This window comes from Sciurus vulgaris, assembly GCF_902686455.1.
Source record: "Sciurus vulgaris genome assembly, chromosome: 9".
Taxonomy (NCBI): domain Eukaryota; kingdom Metazoa; phylum Chordata; class Mammalia; order Rodentia; family Sciuridae; genus Sciurus; species Sciurus vulgaris.
In genome coordinates, this window is record NC_136469.1 from 41,568,243 (window position 1) to 41,580,987 (window position 12,745).

At 34.6% G+C, this 12,745-nt stretch overlaps 1 protein-coding gene across 4 annotated transcripts in view; it reads right to left on the bottom strand.

The window, feature by feature from the left end:
• LOC306669957 (bifunctional heparan sulfate N-deacetylase/N-sulfotransferase 3) overlaps window positions 1-12,745 on the bottom strand; it is a 190,430-nt gene that overhangs the window by 83,176 nt on the left and 94,509 nt on the right. For all 4 annotated transcript variants that reach the window (XM_079154208.1, XM_079154207.1, XM_079154209.1 and 1 more), the window contains 2 exons: window positions 7,176-7,361; window positions 3,120-3,248 (listed from right to left, as the gene is read on the bottom strand). In XM_079154208.1, the coding sequence (XP_079010334.1) occupies window positions 3,120-3,248; window positions 7,176-7,361 (315 nt within the window). The remainder of the gene's footprint in view (window positions 1-3,119; window positions 3,249-7,175; window positions 7,362-12,745) is intronic.

Here is a 12,745-nt window from a genome sequence, read left to right on the forward strand (position 1 = left end):
GGCAGGAAGAGAAGAATAAAAGTCCACTGGATTAGACAAAGGGAAATGAAGGGAAGGGAGGGTGGAAGGGAATGGAAAACACAGAATGAAGCGGATATAACTTTCCTATGTTCCTATATGAATACATGCCCAGTGTAACTGCACATCATGTACAACTGCAAGAATGGGATCCTAATTAGAATAAGTTTTATTCCATGTATGCATAATATGACAAAATATACTCTACTGTAATATATACCTAAAAAGAATTTAAAAAATTAAATAAAGAGTATCATCTGCTAAATTAATAGCATGATTCACACCTGGTGGCTTTTTAACTTTATTCAGACATTTAATTTCAGTATGAGAACTTATGGGAAACATGTCAACTCTTCTCAATCAATTCTTCAAGGCAGATATCACTAACAGTAGCAGAATTCCTTTTGGTTAGATTCAGTTGAGTCTAAATGTAAACTTCATGACATAAATCTCCAGGTAACTACAATTGGAGCTGGTGCATCAAATGAGGGATTTTGGATTCCTTGTCTATCTCGTGGTAACTGATAAGATTTATCACTTATTTTGAGTCTGAGTATTTGAATCTTGAAAGTAGTTGTTTTCTGAAAATTCTCTGAATCAAGAAAGAGCAATTTTGTGAAGTCCCCCAATCACTTTATTTCCTATGGATCAGTTCATCAAGATAAATGAAATTCCCAAATATTGTTGATAAGGTCTGAAAAGTAGTGAGGTTTGCTAAAGAATTTTACCAGTTAGTCTAGATTAATACAAACTTTACTTCAATTGATGAAAACCATAATAGTTCTTACCAAAAGTGGGTAAAATTCTTAATATGAATGCATTGTAATGAATGATCTAATTTTAAATTTATTGCATGCTGAATGAAATTTATTTGGTCTAGAAAGTTCTGAAATAACAATACTACCATGAACTTCTTAAGCACTAAAGCAACTATCCATTAAAAGAATTAAATTAGAGTGGTTCATAGTCATATTGCCCTATCAGTAGAGGAAATATAATTATAAGAATTTTGTAGATCATAGATTAAGGGTCTTAATATTATGGGTGAAAAATGTTAGCATTTTAAGAGTAGTTTAGCTGAATCTTTGGTTCATAATTAGACATCTATTTAACTCTTTTTGCTTGCACATTACTGTCTAAATTGAGAGAAAAGAGTCATGTAACTCAAAAGATAGTTCCATTTGTAAATAGGTAACTTAAGATGTTCAGGTTATTTCTGATGTATAAATCAGAATTATTTATACCTTATGGTCTGAAGTTGACAGACCTTCCAAAAGACTACCACTGTTCCAAAGCATGTTTGTTTTTAACACACCTGCAGATTTTTCCCAAATATGAGTTATTTATATCTCGTTTTCTAAGAGCTAAAATGTGATATAGTTACTGAATAGGAGCAGGTGATAAAAATACCTGTAATTTAATTTGCAGAACCTGCCTGTGAAATTAAAGTCATGGAAGTAGTCTTTCAAATTTTATTGTTTATTTCTATCTAATTCAACTTTTATCATGATAGAATTTTTTTTTCACATTGGAAGCCATTTGAATTTTTCATGTTGAACATTGCTAACGCCAGTGGCAAACCCATATATCTGATAAATAAACATAGTTTTACTTTTTATGTTAGTGATTTCCCTTCTGGGTGAAAATCAGTAACAGTTTTTCCTTATACAGCTTACTTAAATTAGTTCTTCCTTCTCTGAACAACTTTATAATACATGCCTCAAGAGAAATGTATGCAGAATGGTTCACTGGATGCTGATATCACAGTATTAAGATGTGAAGGAGGAAGAGGAGTAATCCATTAAATAGGACTACTCTGTGATCTAGCAGTGTAAGATGTAACACGAATGTAGGAATAATGACCACAATCGCTAATCTAATTCCTTTCCTTTGTACTTATAAAATACAAATGTTTGCTTATCTCTTAATAGGAAAAAAAAATTAATAGATGTAATTGTTGACTACGTGGAAAAGAAATGGCCTCCTATAGAAATAGGAGAGTTTTTAAGTGAAAAAACTTTCTTCAAAAATGCAAACAACAAATGGGCTAAGGAAATGAACAGACACTTCACAGAAGAAGATGTACAAGCAATCAACAGATATATGAAAAAATGTTCAACATCGCTAGTAATAAGAGAAATGCAAATCAAAACTACTCTAAGATTTCATTTCACACCTATTAGAATGGCGATTATCAAGAACACAAGCAACAACAGGTGTTGGTGAGGATGTGGGGGAAAAGGTACAGTCATACATTGCTGGTGGGGTTGCAAATTAGTGCAGCCACTCTGGAAAGCACTATGGAGATTCCTCAGAAAGCTTGGAATGGAACCACCTTTTGACCCAGCTATCCCACTCCTTGGCCTATACCCAAAGGACTTAAAATAGCATACTTCAGAGACACAGCCACATCAATGTTCATAGCTGCTCAATTCACCATAGCCAGATTGTGGAACCAACCTAGATGCCCTTCAGTTGATGAATGGATAAAGAAACTGTGGCATATATATACAATGGAATATTACTCAGCCATGAAGAATGATAAAATTATGGCATTTGCAGGCAAATGGATGAAATTGGAGGATATCATGCTAAGTGAGATAAGCCAATCTCAAAAAACTAAAGGACGAATGATCTCACTGATAAACGGATGAGGACATATAATGGGGGGTAGGAGGGGTTAGTGTTAGGGTTAGGGATAAGGAGGGTGGTAAGAATGGAGGAAGGAAGGACTGTATAGAGGGAAAAGAGGGGTGGGAGGGGTGGGGGGGGAAGGGAAAAAAATGCCAGAATGAATCAAACAACATTGCCCTATGTAAATTTATGATTTTTAATTTAAAAAAATGCAGACATACCTAAATTCTGATCTTCTGGAGTATTTTTGTTTCTGCCAGAAGCTCCTCATGTCACTGTTGCTTTTAGAATTAACGAATCCCCATTTGTAGATGTGATCCCATTCACATTTTCACTACTGTTTTAGAGCTGGAACTTCATGTTTCTTTGTCTGATAACTACCCAATCCCTATTCTCTCTGTCAGTGTAATTTTTACCTGCCTTGTCATTTTTCATTATTTATTTTAAAAGTAACTCCAAATACTTACTGGGTTGAGTACCACAGTGAAGAACAGTTCCCCTCCTTGAATACTCTTATCCAGTTCTTTAGGACCTCCTGGATATTCTTTGTAGAAAATAGTATGAGTGAAAAGTCCACAGGTCTGTCTTGGAAGAACCTGAAGGAAAAATAACCAAGTAAAAAAAATTCTGCATTTAACAAACAAATTACTTTTTAAAAACTTTTCTCATGAAAGATGATGTACAATCTGGTGTCATTAGTTAATTTTAACTTGAGTATAAAAAAATCCTTTAAGCTCTGGGAAAGAATGGATGATATTACTACAGAATGAATAGTGAAGGAAGTTAAAAGAATATTTTAAAACTAAATGGGCTTTGAATTATTCTAGCTCCTTTTCTACTTTAAGTATCAAAGTCAATGTTTTTATTAAGAAGTCTAATATAGTTTAGCATCTTTTATTCTTTACTTTTTTTTGTATCAGGGATTTAACTCAGGGGTGCTTAACCACTGAGCCACATCCCCAACCCTTGTATATATTTTATTTAGAGACAGGGTCTCACTGAGTTACTTAGGGCCTTGCTAAATTGTTGAGGCTGCTTTTGAACTCAAAATCCTCCTACCTCAGCCTCCCTAGCCACTGGGATTACAGGTGTACACCACTGCACCCAACATGTTTTAGCATCTTAAGAAATAAATGAGAATTTACAAAGATTGGGATTGTCTGGGCTAAATTGTAATCATGGACAAAAAATGTAAAGATTAATACCTTCTGCCAAATTGTACACAAGCATTACAGAATATAATCAATTATTAACTTAATGCGCTTCTTAGGAACTGGCATTTTAAATTAGAACAAATATTTGAAACACAAATAAGTTCTGGAAAGGACTGCCGAAAATAATAGGTGTGAAACCCACTACTTCCACATAGAGGAAAGAATTTATTCATTTGGTTACAATTTTTAGGAAGTGTTATAAACAAAATGAAAAATGGTCACTACTTAAAAAGTTTGCATCCTTTGTATATGAAAAAACATTATTTCATCAATCATGCATATTTGTGGTGAAGGCTTCAAATTTTTATAGATTTCCTGATTAAAATATTGATGAAATTACAAAAGAAGAAAGATGTTCAAGATGGTACAGTTTTTAGCCCAGTATCATATAATAACCTTATGATGACCTGTTTGTCACTGTATACTTGAAAAGGCAGATAATCAATGAATACATTTTGGAATGCTGCAAATTTTACAGCACCTAACACAACAGGCAGCCTTTCTGCTTATTGACTAGGCAAGCAGACCTTCATTTTTGTTGTCTTAACTCGTAAGCAACTTTGATTAAGTATGTGCTTTCAAAATATTAGCTGTTCAGGACTTGCCATATTTTGCAAAACTTTACAAATATACTAATTCTTCTGTTGTTCTTTTTGTAGTAGTTTAAATAACAGTAGCTTAAAGATCAAGTTTAAATTGTAGAGTCATCAATTGGTGATGACTGTTTGAAAGCCTTATACACTATCATAATATTATGCACAAAATCAACACCACCAAAAAAACAGTAAAAAAATGAAGTCTGATTAAATTTGATATATTTCCTAATGATTCTTAAAAATATAATTTCCTAGAAATTAAATATATATACAGATAGTTACATATCTTTATATATATATATATATATAAAGGTGTATATTATTTATATATATAAAGGTGTATATTTTTTACATATAAATATAATATATAAAGGTATATCTCTTCATTTAAAGATATATATATATGATTTATTTTAACAAATATTATTCTAAACTGCATGATATCCATATGAGAAAATGGAAGGACACATATTTTCATCACAATAATGAGAAATATTCAAAATAATGAATCACAATAATCACATACTAATGAGAAATATTCAAAAGTTAAATAAGAAAATGCCCACATGTGATTATATACCAGGTTACTGTTACATTTTACAAGTGTGTGACTCTAACTAAAATACTTTTAGGATTTCACTTGAGTATTTTACTCATAAAATTACAGAATGCATACTGAGCTATCCTTGAGACTTTATTGCTCAGATAATTCCCTGCTAAATGGAGAAAGATTAAAAAAAAAAAATGAGATTTGTGAAGAGGGAAGGTCAGGCTTTACCCTGCAACTAAGGGTTACTCCCAATAAGAGCAGGAACATCATCATAAATGCTAGGAGAATCCAAGGATGACCATAAGTAATTAAAGAGATAACTGGGAGTGTGATAAGGATCAGAGTCTACTGCCCTGATCCTTCAATGCAAAATACAAGAAACAAGATGTTTCTTGAAATGGCTTTCTTGTGCTAGAGAATAAATTATTGATAGAAATTAAAGATCAATTAGAAGTGAGATTCCAGTATGATGTTCAAAATGCAGAATTGAATTAGGGAGAGCAGAATCCATAGCTGGCTTGAAGGGAAGATAAGGAGTTTTCTTTCAAGTCTTTGAGTTTCATTTGTGAATGGCTCAACAAAAAAAGTTTCCCTCATATTACTTAGCAAAATATGAGTCTGACCTAAAGTTCACTCCTCAGTTCCTCAATTTTTTTTTTTTTTGGAGCCTCTTACTATGAGGGCATATTGGCTCTTGTGGTCTCTGCTTTATTTCTATTTAGATGTCTCCTACCAGTGTCCTGTCTCCCTTGCTACATAATCAACTGCCTGCTGAAGATTTCTCATCAGGAAACTCATCCAAGAATCTATAAACTAAAATAGAGGGTTTCCATGCAAAAGTGGGACCACAGGGATAGTTCTATCAAAACAGAAAATCTGTTAAAGGCTTTATTACCTTCAAGATTTGTGCATTTATAATACAAGTAAAATACGGTTTCAGGAGAAACAGAAAATGAACATTTCTCAAGGGACATATCCCAGCAAGTTTTCTGGCAGTACAGAAAAAGAAATAAAACACAACAACATTAAATAAAGTCTTTAGAGACTTAACTTCACTGTCATAAGAGTGTCTATGATTTTAAAATGACAGAAGAGTATTGAATGCTTTTAAATTATGATATATGACAGGTCTTTTAAACTCTCTGAAGGCTGGCAACTTGAAAGACAGTAAGTTCATTTTAAGTAAAGAAGAAGAGCAGGCTGGGATAAAATGTGTCCATTATATCTCCATCAAGCATTTATAACATTTTTTACTGAGAAAAAATCAAGATGTGAGCTGATCCAAGTTAAATGTCATTTCCCCCTGTAATTTTTACAGATGTTAGAAAATCATCTTTAAAAAAGATTGAAAAATTTAGTTATACCTCGATTAATACAAAGGTATCTGTTCAAACATATCAGCTTGAGAGTTGCAGGTTACTTTCAGTCTTTCTTCCTAGTATGTGAGTCTAAATTACTGCGCCCATTACTACCTTCACTGGTACTTTTCTTGGCTTTTCTGACTTGGGAAAAATTAAGATTTTAATTACTTCCTTTGAGAGGATCTTGCAAAGTATAAGGTTGCAATACATTTTGACAACATACATTTGCCACCAGTGAACAAAAGTAACAAAACAAAAGAGAGAAGCTCTGGAAAGAATTAGGCAATTGATAGTAATGCTTTGATTAACATTGCCATTTATTTGTTTTATCCTCTGTTAATAATTATGCAGGATTTCACATGTGGCTTGTTGCTGCAAATAGTTTAGTTATTTTTAGCTTGCCATGGTGAGAAAAAACAATTCAGTGTAACTGGCTTATAAAAGAGCACCATGGTGAATATATCAGGTTGGTGTTAGTTTTACCTACCAAATAACTTTTTGAAGAAACAATGGTTTCTAAAATTTTTTCCAATTTGATGAAATGCTATCTTAGTATTGTCAAATCAATGCCTACTTACTAGCCATAGTGCCAGTAGAAAAGAAAAAAAATTAAATTTGAAGAATTGAAAATAAGTGACTTTAATTGAGACATTCTTTGCTTAGATGTGACAAATGTGCTTTCTACAGCATGGAGCTGTTCTTACTGTTATGCTTTTAACTTTTTTTCTCTTCTACTGCTTTGAATGAGAAAGGTAAGCCTGGAAGAATTAGTTGTACTTAGTGCATACCAAAAGAAGCTCACCATGATGTTTTTGTGGATGAAGCCCCTCCGATATCTAGCTGGTTTTAGATGTGGATATTCTTCAGTGCTGGTGATTTTAATATTCCAAACCTTCTTCCAGGCCTCATAAAGCTGTACATGTACAGGGTAGACACCTGAATGATGAGGGGACACTGCATAGCCCATGTCAGTAGGAATACCATGCTCCTAATAAGATCAAGAAAACATTAATTAGAATATGCGAAAATTTGTCCTGGATATATTTTACCCAAGGATTTTCCAAGATACTAAAAATATGTTGTTTGAGTCCATTATTACTTATTATTTAATAAAGTTAAGGTGACAAATATTAAGACCTCTAGACTTTAGGAAGCAGAGTAGCCATTTCACCAGTCCTGATCTTCATACACTGTGATTGAGAGATAGTGAGACAGACAATGCATGGAACTCCCTCAGTACATCCTTGTCAAAGCCACATTTTTTAATTGCTTAAAATTTCCATAATTTAAATGACACTTGTTACAAACAATATTTAGAATGTTCCACAGGATAAAAACAGTATTTATTAGAAGAGCAAATATTCCAAGCTCATTAAGTCTTTTGTCTGCTGTATAGTTTCTATCAAGTCTGACACATTTCTATTGGTCTCTCAGCATGAGGCCAGTAATAGACAACATTCCTTGTCTCAGAAAAAAAGTGCAGGCCTTTGATTGACTAATATAGCAAAATTCTACAGAGCAATTTACTTTGCAGCATAGACCCTCATAGGCAAAGTAGAAGGTGCTGAAAGAACCAAATATTCTCAGAAATTGTTACTTTGGAGTGAAATTCCATATATAAAATTAGTCCAATTAATAAATGTTTCCAAATCAATCTCAGTCTCTCAACCTCTCTCTCTCTGTACCTAATGCACGCACATACACACACACACACACACACGCACACACACACTATCACACTATACTCATAAGTAACTAGTCATGTGTTACAATGCCTCTTATTTAAATGGTCCTGCTAAGATTCTGTCAATTCCAAAAATAAATCTATGGAAATCTGAATTATTTTAGAACGGATTTGGGACAACTGTGTATAATGGCAATTGTTCTTTTCCACTTGGTGGTAGTCCATTGATCATGATATATTGCTCTTTGGCATAGAGGAAAACTGCACAGGCACAAAAAATGAAACTTGTCTTTTAGAAAAAGAACCCCTGTGGTTTCAGTAGTGGACATGCATTTTTTTTTCCTCCTGAATGAATTTTTTTCATTCCCATTTTTCAATTGCTTGATGGTCTTCAAAGGTTCCATTTAAATAGGCTACCTTTGAATTAGTCATGGCTTTCTTCATGCCAAAGAGCAATTTCACATATATACAACCATAGAATTAGGCTATTAAATGGATTGAACTGTAGAAATATGCTATAGCAGATATTTTAAAAGTCAAATATGGCCAGCTTTGTTTTTCAGGCTCCATAATAACAAAAGGACAAGGATGTACAGAAAGCACCTGAAGATAAAAGAAAAACAGACTCCCAGTGGTTTGTCTTACACCTGTGCAGATTTCTTTACAGGCGTAAAGACTAAGATTTTGGTCCCAGACAACAAACATAGCCTCATCTCCTACAAGCATTCACTGTCATCCCAATTTCTCATATTTCCTTCAAGTCTTTTCCTGTATACTGTATGCATTTCTCCCCTCAACTGGAATGTCACTTTCATCTTATCTTAAAGCCTGTTCATTGCTGAAAACTCAGTTGAGTCATGTATAGATCAGGGTGCTAGAAAAGAGAGCCAACACATTGCTGCTCAGAGAGAGAATAGGTAGTAGTAGAGGTGGAGTGGACCATAGCTGAGTTGCTGAACAATGGGAGGGAAAAACCGATATCCTTCATTTTATGAAGTTTTTGAAGTTTATATAACTATGCAATTATTATCATATCATTTAGAACCACAGCAAAATTGAGGTGAACTACCTCTTCTTTTTAAAACTAGTTTTTACAAGCTCAAGCTAAACCAATTCTTAACTAAGAATCATATATCAATACACAATTTGTGTTAGAAAAGATCAGTAAAGCATTCAACCAAATTGGTTTAAGAATAAACGTCCAGAGATAAAGGCAAAGATGAAAGAAAATGAATGTCAATCATAGATAAAGAAAGAAAAAAATGAATGATCACAAATTAAAAATTTTTTGAAGGAGGAAGCAAGGATGAAGTTCACAAAAACTGGAGCTACACTGTAAAATTCAAAGGCCTGCTGACTTGTAAGAAATTACATTAATCAAAAGCTCAAAGTAATTATACATTCCTGTAAGTAGTAAGCTTTATATTCAGAAGCCCTATATAGTAAATCCATGGTTTAACAAAACAGAGACGTTTTTCTTATTTTGGGTTGTCTAACAATATTTGGCAACCAATGTTCAGACTGTTTTTATTTTTTCTTTCTATCTTTTGGCACTAAAGTTTCATCTTTAATTTGTGTGCTGGTGCAGTGTGGCACTGTGGCAGAAAACTCTACTCCTGGACTCACACATCTGCCATTTCACTATCCCATTTACCATCTAAGTGACATTTGGGAAATGATTTATGATTTAGACCTTCATGTTCTAGTCTGGATGTGCTGGTAAGAGGGTAACTTACCTCAAAGGGGTTCAGATAATTAATGCAAAGAAAGCATTTAATACAGTTTCTGAAACACATCAGTGAATGCTATTCATTGTTTTTGCCATTATTACCCTACTTCCATTGTTTTAATATGCTGTGATCCTATTACTAAACTATAATATTTTAGCCAAAAGAGATAGACTGTGTTTTCTACTTCCCCTGTAGATTCTGGGATTCTGTCTCAGGAGGTTTCTGTGGCAAACCATGACGTCTACCCCCACTACCTTTTCCTGGATCCATTTTCCCAACTCATCTGTTCAAAACTCTCATTCTGTCATGTAGTTCCAATCTGTGAATCACTGAGAATTGATAGGACGTCTCTTTTAAATGAATTTTAGCTAAAGGCAACATAAATTTGCCTCAGCCCATTTGCAATCAATACCAGAGAGAACACCTGAAATCTTTTTTGGGGGGAACAGGAGGTTTCCAGGGATTGAACTCAGGGGTGCTCGGCCACTAAGCCACATTTCCAGTCTTATTTCATATTTTATTTAGACAGGATCTCACTGAGGTGCTTAGCACCTTGCTTTTACTGAGACTGACTTTGGACTCAAGATCCTCCTGCCTCAGCCTCCTGAGTCCCTGGGGTTAGAGGTGTGCACCTCCATGGTTGGCCACCTGAAATCTTAACTAATAAAAAAGTTAAGGTTAATAATGTGTGCAGTATACACTGTAAAGTAGACTGTCATTTTTCACAAGGTTTGGTCATAATGCTAGGTTCTTGGCTGATTACTCTCTTCCAAGTTTTTTAGTTAGAGTAATAGCCTCAAAAAAAAAAAAAAAAAAAAAAAAAAAAAAAAAAACTTGGGAATCAATCTAACAAAAGAGGTGAAAGATCTCTATAATGAAAACTACTTAACACTAAAGAAAGAAATTGAAGAAAACCTTAGAAGATGGAAAACTCTACCATGTTCTTGGATAGGCAGAATTAATATGGTCAAAATGGCCATATTACCAAAGGTGCTATACAGATTCAATGCAATTCCAATTAAAATCCCAATGACATTCCTCATAGAAATAGAGAAAGCAATCATGAACTTCATCTGGAAGAATAAGAGACCTCGTATAGCAAAAAAAAAAAAAAAAAATTCTGAGCAGTAAAAGTGAAGCAGGAGGTATCACAGTACCAGAACTTCAACTATACTATAGAGCAATAGTAACAAAAATGGCATGGTATTGGCACCAAAATAGACAGGCAGACCAATGGTACAGAATAGAAGACACAGAGACAAACCCACATAAATACAGTTAGCTCATACTAGTCAAAGGAGCCAAAAATATACAATGGAGAAAAGATAGCCTATTCAACCAATGTGCTGGGAAAACTGGAAATCCATATGCAGTAAAATGAAATTAAACCTCTATCTCTCACACTGCACAAAACTCAACTCAAAATGGATCAAGGACTTGGAATTAGAAGAGAGACTCTGCACCATATAGAAGACAAAGTAGGCTTAAATCTTCATCGTGTTGGTTTAGGATCAAACTTCCTTAACAAGACTCCCAAAGCACAAGAAATCAAAGGAAGAATCTATAAATGGGATGGACTCAAATTAAAAAGCTTTTTCTCAGCAAAGGATATAATAAAAAATATGAAAACAGAACCTACAGAGTGGAAGAAAATCTTTTCCACATGTACTTCAGACACAGCACTTATCTCCTGTTGGGACTAATGACACGTTAACTAACTCAGGCTGACCCCTTACTCCCTGGCAAGTGAGCAAGATCAAGGCCTCAAAGGCGGTTTCAATAGTTAATGACGATGAATTGGATCACCGTCTGGGATTGGTTAACAACAGTTCTGCGAACATGATCAACTCATGCTTGCCATATAGTCCTATGGGACTCTCACCTGCGTGAACCCCCCATGCCTTGCTGACCTTTAAGCTGATTGGTTCCGGCCTAGCCTCCACCCTACATAAAAACTGTGTGACTTCCTCAATAAACGAGTTCCTTCTGTGACTGGTCTCCCTGACGCGTCTGATTGTCCTCCACCCGGAGGGCTGGGAGCGGGCGGTCAGTCGGCCCTACCTATCCCGGTCTGACCTTGTTGGGGAGTGTCCCCTTCCCTTGTCGATGGTGGAGAAGAGCAAGGGGCCTTAAGACCCCGACAACCTCCAAAATTTAAAAAGAACTAACAAAACTTTACACGAAAAATACAAAGAACCCAATCAATAAATGGGCCAAGAAACTGGACAGACACTTTACAGAAGAGGACACATAGGCAATTAATAAATATATGAAAAAAAGTTCAATATTTCTAGTAATTAGAGAAATGCAAATTAAAACAACTCTAAGATTTCATCTTACTCCAATTAGAATGGCTATGATCAAGAACATAAACAATAATAGATGTTGGTGTGGATATGGGGGAAAAGGCACACTTTTACATTGCTGGTAGAGTTGCCAATTGGTGCAGCCACTCTGGAAAGCAGTGTGAAGAATCCTCAAAAAACTTGGAATGGATTTACATTTTGATCCAGTTATCCCACTCCTCAGTTTATACCCAAAGGACTTAAAATTAGCATACTATAGTAATGCCACCACATCAATGTTTACAGCAGCTCAATTCACAATAGCTGGATTGTGGAACCAACCTAGATGCCCTTCAACAGATAAATGGATAAATAAACTGTGGTGTATATATACACAAAGGAATATTATTCAGCCATAAAGAAGAATGAAATATGGCATTTGCAAGTAAGTGGATGGAACTGGAGAATATCATGCTAGGTGAAATAGGCCAAGCCCAAAGAACCAAAGATCTAATGTTTTCCCTGATAACTGGATAACTGATAACTGATAACTGGATAACTGTTTTCCCTGATAACCAATAATCTAATGTTTTCCCTGATAACTATATAATGAGGGTGGAGGGGTGGGGGGGTGAAAGAAGGATAGAGGAACTTTAGATTACATCGAGAGAAA